The sequence below is a fragment of the Echinops telfairi genome, unplaced genomic scaffold, assembly GCF_000313985.2.
Source record: "Echinops telfairi isolate 266 unplaced genomic scaffold, ASM31398v2 ScPeMD7_31;HRSCAF=116, whole genome shotgun sequence".
Classification (NCBI taxonomy): domain Eukaryota; kingdom Metazoa; phylum Chordata; class Mammalia; order Afrosoricida; family Tenrecidae; genus Echinops; species Echinops telfairi.
This window is the reverse complement of record NW_022103928.1, coordinates 31,417,303-31,425,507: the sequence shown is the minus strand read 5'-3', so window position 1 is coordinate 31,425,507 and position 8,205 is coordinate 31,417,303. Positions and strand designations below refer to the sequence as shown.

Sequence of the window (8,205 nt, the reverse complement as noted above, 5' to 3'; positions counted from 1 at the left end):
AGTCTCAGCATCTAGACTAGGCCTGGGCAAGAGGGTCTCTGAAGAATCGCTCCCAGTCATCCTACAACCTAAATTCAATTCCTCCCCTACTGCGCCCCTCCCCGCCCCCTCCCCAACCCCCATACACACACTTCCACAAGCGCAGAGCTGTGACAGCCAATGGTGCCAGAGCCTCCGTGACGACAGGGAAAACGAAAGCGGGGGAGGCACAGGAGCCAGCAAAGCCCACATTTTGCCACCAGCCTGAGGGTCTGCACACACTCCTGTCCTGCTGGACCTCCGCTGGAGGGCGAACCCTCGGGGGAGCCTGGAGACTGAAGATCGGAAGCCCAAAGGAACGCCCTGCTTGGGCGCCGCAGGAAACGCACGCTCGCCACGGTGGCGGGTCGGTTGTCTCCCAACCGCCCGATCGTCCTCGAGCTCGCGGGGAGCCTCTGCTCCCGGGTGCGGTCTCGGCGGGGTCGGACGCGCGCTCCAGAGCGTCGCGGGCAGCTCCCACGCCCCGCGGCGGAGCGCCCGCGTGTTCAGCCCGCCCCCCGTGCGACCGGATTGGCCGAGCGCTCCCCAGCGTCGGCGATCATTCGCCCGCGCCGTCGCCCATTGGCTCGAGCTCGAGCCGTGCTCTGGAGGAGGCGGGTGCCGGGCAGCTCTAAAGGCAGCTCGCCAAGCGCCGGCGGGAAGCCGGAGCTGAGACCTCAGCCGTTTCATCGAACCTAGCCGGCGTCTCCCGACGTCTTTCCTCACCATGACTGTGCCATCGACACCTTCCTTCAAGAGGTACCTGGAACAGATCTCCGGGGATGGCAAAGCCATCGGAGTCCTGACCAGCGGCGGGGATGCCCAAGGTGCGTACACTCGTGCCCCGGCTCCCAGCTCCGGAGGATGCTGGCGTGGAGGGCAGGGCCGGAGGCTGCAGCCTGCGCCACCCTGGGGGATGCGGCCAGCGGGCGAGGCTCTGGGAGAGGCGGGCCCCCGCGTCTGAGTCGTGAAGTAACTGGGTTGGGGGCGGGGGGGGCGGAGGGTGGAGGTGGCGGAAGAAGCTTCCAGCGACCGGGCATAGCAGGGATACCTGTTGGATGAGCCAGAACTGGGAGAGAGCTTCAGGAATCCTAGGATGGGGGGCTGGAGGGGTCGGTGAGAAATTCCCATTTTCAGGGAGAATCAATTTCCACCTCTGCTTTTTAATTTTTAAATCGAGATTGGCCACTGGATTGCCTGAAATGCCATCCAAGGCCATGCCACCTCTGAATCGTGGAATAAAAGCCAGACTTGCCCGCGAAAGTTAGAGACAGCTCTGTCCCGGCCTCCGCCGCTTCGGCTTGCCGCAACTTCCACCGACAGCGTGGTCTCGGCGCCCTTCCGCTCTCCGCATCCCCAGCCCCCGAAAGGAAATAGGAGGGGGTCAATGGAAGGATCAGTCCCTCGGGGTGACTTCTTCAGCTCCACCTCCTACACGTCTGGGGCGGGGCGGGGAGGGGGCTGCTCTGCTGCATTGCAGGGACCCCGAGGCCGGAGTGGGGCCCTGGGCGCGGGGAGGGGGGGAGCTCCCTGGATTTGACCCTGGAGACCTGCTACCACGTTTTATTTCCACTGGGAGATTTCTCTCCAAAGGGTTTCCCCCACTCAGCTCTCCTGTCCTCTGCCGGCTCGTGACCAAACCGAAAACTAAAATGGACCACCAGGCCGGCTCTCTGCCGGCCACCCCTCTTTGCGAAAGGCGTCCTAGCGGTGGCGGCAGGAAGCTTAAAGGACTCCCAGGACGTCACCGGGGTTGGGGTGTGGACTCCAGCCGCCCCGCACCTTCCCGAACACCCACAACCTGGGAGGGAGGAAGGGGACGTCGAGTGTGTTGGGGGAGGCGGTGACTAAATATTTAGTATTTTAAAAGGAGAGACACGGCAGCGGGTGTAAGGACCCCGCGGGGGACTGGGGTGAAACCTTGGCCCCCTTATCCCTTCTTTTGCAGCCGGGGCGCTGGTGTTCCCCGCGGGCGTGATTCACTGATCCGGTGTTAATCCCGAGTCAGTGGTAGAGCCAAGAACTGAAGTTCCCCGGCAAATGATTTCCTTGCTGTCGCCTCGTGCCTGCTCCGCCTGGAAAGGGGTTTCCCGATTGTGTGTGCGCGCGTGTGTGCGCGCGTGCGCGCGCCCCTGTGGGTCTCTTCCTCTCCCCTTAGTCCTGGATGAGTGGCGAACGCTCTGGTATTTTTACGTTTCTTTGAGGTCACACACTGCCGAGGGATGCTCACGGCTGCCCTGAGCTTTTCTTTCACGTGCTCGCCTTCTCCTCACCCTTGGCCCGTGACCTTCCCTGTGCCCTTCCCTGTGCCCTTGACATGGACGCACGCCCTGCTTCTGGGCTGCTAGAGCTGGGCTGCTAGAGCTGGGCTGCTAGAGCTGGGCTGCGCAAGCACCTCCGGCGGCGACAGGTTGCGGCGCTGCGAGGCCCCGACTCCTCCCCCGGCCCAGCCGTGCCTACGTGATGCCCAGCCCGTCCCGCACTGCGCCCGCCGCCTCTGGGCGTCCTCCGCCCTCGCTCCGCCCGCTGGTGTCTGAGGGGTTAATTAATCTGGCCTCTTCGGGACATCTTGGGCGGAGGGAAATTAGGGGACTTGCTCCCAGGGTCGCTCACCACCCTCGGAGCTGAGCGCTGGTGCCCAAAAAGGTGCCTAGGGAGCTGGCTCTCTAGTGCTCAGGACAAGACCCTGCTAGTTCTCTTGCAGGCTCTAATCCTGGCTCCACTAACCTTCCCCGCCCCTGTCCCCAGCCAACCTCCGCCATCCATCCGAGTGAGGCAGTGTGGGGACTCTAGTAAGGAATCCTCCGTATAAGCAAGTCTGGCAGAAGCCTGATTTCTTAGGGAAGGAGAAGTGTGTGATGAAGCATAGTCTGAAATTGGAAAAATAGGAGCTAACTGATTACTCGAGTTATTGAAACACCTTGAAAGATGTAGGAAGAGGGGGCTTTCAAAACGTTCATGGGAGTGGAATGAAAAGATCGTGGAACTTTCCCATGAACTTAACGTACCCTCACAAGCTTTGTGGGGTTGAGGTGGGGTCTGGGATTGAGACCCCTGGGGTGGCTTCTCTGTCAGCTGACTGCAAAAGCATAGAAATTGCCCAACCTTCCCCAGTCTTATCTGGGGCAGTAAATGAGATAAAATGTTACACAGATGTATGGATTGGGATAACAGTTGTATGAGCCCCTAATAAAATGTTAAAAAAAAAAAAATGTTACACAGAAAGAGGAATTAAGCTCTTGAAGACCAGGGATCTAATTTATTTTAGAATCAAGCTGCTAAAAGATAGGTCAGTTTCTTGAAACCCTTGTCCAAAAGTTTGCCCAAATACTTGTAGTTCATGTACAAGCATATGTGATAATGGTGCAATGGACAGAATTAACATTTTCCCTACTTGTTAATCTTGTTCTGGTACTTGTTCTGAATAATGAAAGTCAGTCAGTCAGTATCACTTCTTTTCAGTGGGGAAAAAAAAAGATACCTTGAAACCTGAAAGTGTGTCAGACACTGCTTGGGTGTGGCAGCATCAGATTAATGAGAAATGGCTGTTCTTTGCAACAAGTGGTATCAAATATAACGGCCTGTTTCTTAATTGTCACATTTGGACTGCCCCTGGGAAAGTATGGCTCTTCCCTCTGGAATGATAAGGCCATTGATTTTTGGTGTAGCTGTTAAATCCTGGTAAACACCTATTTCCTCTTGCCATACTTCCTTGGGCCTGCTTAAGTGTCTGGGTAAATTTCTGTCTGAGATCTTCCCTTGAGAAAGATGTGTTCAGAGGTCATACTAGCAACAGGTTTGCAGACCCTTACGATTAAGTGATCCCTTGAGATGTTAGCTAGTTTACCCTCATGCTTTCATTTTGTCTTATTTCTAAATCTTAGCTTTATGTAACTTTCTCTGAGATTCAAGACGTGCTGGTAGCCAGTGATCCAGAAGAATACATTTAGAAAAAAATTAAAAAAAAATACATTTAGATCTTTTTTTTGGGGGGGGGTTGATTTTCTATTCAAACGTGAAAGTATGTTTACATTCCAGGTTGAGATGACTTGTTGTTAGTCCTATCGGCTGTAATGCACTAATGCACACTAACCCTGTATACAACAGGCCAGCATTTTGTCCAGTCCCATTTTCACAAGTGTTGGTTTGCTCAAATCCACTCTTCTGGTCACTGTATTATTTTGAGTGTCTTTTACCTAGGGGTGGGGTGGGGAGGGGGGCTCATCTTCCAGGACTGTGCTGCACAATATACTGTCATGATCTACTGGCTAACTTTCAGAAATAGATTGCCGTGCCTTCTTCTTAGTCGGGGAGCTCAGCTGAAACCTGCTCATCACGGGTGTTTGGAATGGGATGGCGTGTCTTCCAGGGTTCTAACAAGTGCACACCTCCGTGGTAGACAACTGACAGTAGGTGGAGATGACTATCAGTCCACTGGCATGGAGTGGGATTCTTTAGAGAATGTCCGAGGGCCAAAGGAAAATGTGTGAAAGAGTGAATATGGGGCTGCTAAGAGCCCCTCCAGCAGCCTTAGACTTCGCAGGCCCCTTAGCTGCTGCTTTGCCATCTTTAGGAGCCCCGGTAGCACTGTTGATTGGGCCGTTCACGGCTCATCACGCGGTTGGCAGGTTAAGCCCACTGGAGAACGATGAGGTTGTGTGCAGATGTACAGATTTGGGAATGCTATGTAGGGTTGGTATTAGTTTGGATTTTCTCTGTCTTTAATGTGCATATTATTCCCCATTAAGGGTCTTGTTAAAGCGCAGATTCTGATTGTGTAGAATCTCGGGTCCAGCCTGAGCACAGCCACTTGTCAGTGGAGGCATGTGTTGCTCTGGTACTGAGCAAATGGCAGCAGAGCTTCTAGATCAGTGATTCTCAACCTGTGGGTCGTGACCCCTTTGAGGGTCAAAGGATCCTTTCACAGGGGTCGCCCGATTCATAGCAGTAGCAAAATGACAGTGATGAAGTAGCAACGAAAATAATTTTATGGTTGGGGAGGGGGGGTCACCACCACAGGAAGGGTCGCGGCATGAGGAAGGCTGAGAACCACTGCTCTAGATGAAGACAGACTAGGAAGACCAACCCTGCAATCTACTCCCCCAAATCAATCACTGCAAACCCTGTGGACCACCAGGGTCGCAGGGAGGGAGCGGGACCAGGCAGCAGGTTTGCCCTGAGTCAAGGGCGGTCTGGATGACAGCCAACAAGGACAAGGGTGGGGGCTGAGAGTCGGCTTTGCTGCTTGAGACACTTGGAGGATGTTCAGGCTACTTGTTCTTGGGGCCCTTGTAGCAAACATGGAGTCATGCGCTTCATAAAGCAATTTGAAAATCCAGGCCATTCTGCTCTCAGAAAGGCCTTTTTCTCGCCAGACCATCGCAGTCATTTCCTATGCATGGCTCCTGAAATTGACCAAGATTTTAACTGAACAGACTAATTGCAATAGGACCGCTTTCATCAAAAAAGAAGTCTTAATGAGCAGACCAGAGTTTTTTTGTGAGAAGGAATAATTAAAAGGACGGATGTCAGAGGCTAAGTGGTGAGGAGGAAGCCAGGCCAGGCCAGGCCAGGGGAAGAGTTCCTACCGGCCAGGACAGCGCTGGGAGGAAGCCTCTGGTTAAGGCATTTTGACCTGATGCCTGAGGGGTGAAGGGAAGTGCGGAAACAATGTGAAGGCCCAGAAGTGGGAGCCTGTTTCTCTTCTCTGAGGAATGCCTGCAGGAAGGGCAGTGAGGATGGTGGGGAAAGTTGGGAAAGTGGTGGGCCATGAGATCAGAGAGGCAGTGGCAGGAGTTGGGGCCACTGATTTTGCCTTTTCAATTTTTCTGACCTTAGAATCATCTAGGTGTTGGTTATCTTTGATAAAAGCACTTTGGGGAGGGGTGCAAAGATTTGCTTGGGCTCATGGAAAAAAATAATATATACATTATCATGAGGGAGGGAGGGTGGGGGAGGAAGGGGAAAAATGAGGAGCTGATACCAAGGGCTCAAGTAGAAAGTAAATGTTTTGAAAATGATGATGGCAACAAATGTACAAATGTGCTTGACACAATGTATGTATGTATTGTGATAAGAGTTGTATGAGCCCTCGATAAAATGATTTTTTTTTAATTAAAAAAATATTTCCTTGGGCGTATGCAGTTAAGAAAGAGAAAATTTCTATTCAGGAAGTTTCTTAAGGGGAGCCAGTGAGGGACAGAGATGGACATAGATATGCGTATGTCACAGCATGCATGCTTTCTCATAAAAATACGCTACTTGAGGGAAAGCAGATGATGCATGAAAGAGTAGGTGCTAGCCGAAATGAGAGTCTTGAGTAGGATGAGGTGGTTCTAGTTTATACAGGTGTGAGTCAAAAAGTATTGCTACTCTGGTTCCAGTTCATACGTACATGGGTTTCTTTTAAACAAAATACTTTTAAACGCGCCTGTGATCAAGGAGTGCCTCCGACAAGTTTTCTCATAACACACCGGTCTCGTTAGGATGCCATTAAAAAAAGGCCCAAGAACGTCTGCTGGATCAGGTAAATTCAAGGCACAGAGGTTAGCTCAGAAGACGGTGGGAACTAATTTTCTTGTTTTATTTATTTCAAGGCATAATTTTAATGAGTTGCCTTGAGGGGCAAAGGATGGTCACAGGGACTTATATTATGAAGAAGTTTTAAGAAAGTTAAAAACGGCATTGGTTAGAAGAAAAAGAAAAAAACAGGCAAGTGGCCCCCAAATGTTTTTTTCCATCACGATAATGCCCTTGGCTCAGTCTTCAAAAGCATTATGTATGTAATCATCTAGTAGCCACGTTAAAAACATCAATGAAGCAGGTGAACTGAAAATATTTCTTATGTCAACACATGGTCACTATAAATATTCTCAATGTAGTATTTGACATTCTTTCCCCCCACCCTCTGTGAAGTCTTTGAAATCCTGTGTGCATCTAACACTTGAGGAACAGTTCGAGAGCGATGCATGGCATGATCCTGGTAGGAACATTGATGATACTGTTGAGAATGGTATGCACAGGACTGCCAACAGCGACCGGCTGTTTGTAGACCTCTGCGCCAGACATTGAAATGCAGCTCCTGTCGGGCACGCTCACCCCCAGGTCCTTGGCTCAAGCTGTTCCCTTCGGCTGGAGTTCTCTTTTCCAGATGTTCAGTGGGCAAACTTCCCTTACCTTCAGTTCTTTTATTTATTTAGTTAATTTTATTGGCACTTTGTTACATATCATATAATACAAGACTTTAACCATATCAAGAGAAGCTATACAATCTTTACCACAATCAATTTAAAACATTTTCTTTTCACTCCCATACTCACTGTTATTCATGTTTTTATGCACAACAAAACATTCACCAGTTCTACTTCTACATGTATACTTCAGTGCCTTTGATTCTATTCTTTGTATAACAACCATTATTGTTCCACCAATTGTTCCTCCAAATTGTTCCACCACCCTAAAATGAACTCAATGCCCCCTAAGCAAAGACTCTTCCTCCTTTATCCTTGATAACCATAGATCAAGTTTGATTTCTTCCTTTCTTTTTTTTAATAATTTTATTGGGTGCTCTTACAGCTCTTATCACAATCCATGCATACATCCATTGTGTCAAGCACATTTGTACATATGTTGCCATCATAATTTTCAAAACATTTTCTTTCTACTTGAGCCCTTGCTATCAGCTCATTTCCCCCTCCTTCCCTCCCACCCCACTTCCTCCTTCATGAGCCCTTGATAATTTAGAAATATTTTTTTTCATGTCTTACACCAACCGTTTGTTGTCTCCCTTCACCCACTTTTCTGTTGTTTGTCCCCCTGGGGGTGGGGTGGGGGGCGTACATGTTGATCATTGTGATCAGTTCCCTCGTTCTCCCCCCATCCCTTTACCCTCCTGGTTTCGATACTCTCATTATTGGTCCATAGGGGTTTATCTGTCCTGGATTCCCTGTGTTTTGAGCTCTTATCTGTACCATGTACATGTTCTGATTTCTTTATTTCTTTAGTAGTTGAGATAGTTTATTGTGCCAGCCTGGCTGATAAACGCAAGTGGGATTAACTGAAGGGCAGAGAGATAAATGGCTTGGTGAGCCTTGCCTTTCTTGTCTCTCACTCTGTGATCATCGGACCAGTGTGTGGCTGCCTTGCTTGTTCTGTGCCTCAATTTAAAGGCTACACTGCCTGTGGGAT

At 50.4% G+C, this 8,205-nt stretch overlaps 1 protein-coding gene across 1 annotated transcript in view; it reads left to right on the top strand.

Annotated features, from left to right (window-relative positions):
* Window positions 1-745: 745 nt before the first annotated feature.
* Window positions 746-8,205, top strand: part of LOC105978575 (S-phase kinase-associated protein 1) — a 23,229-nt gene continuing 15,769 nt past the window's right edge. The window contains exon 1 of the mRNA XM_013004578.3: window positions 746-845. Coding sequence (XP_012860032.2) covers window positions 746-845 — 100 coding nt within the window. The remainder of the gene's footprint in view (window positions 846-8,205) is intronic.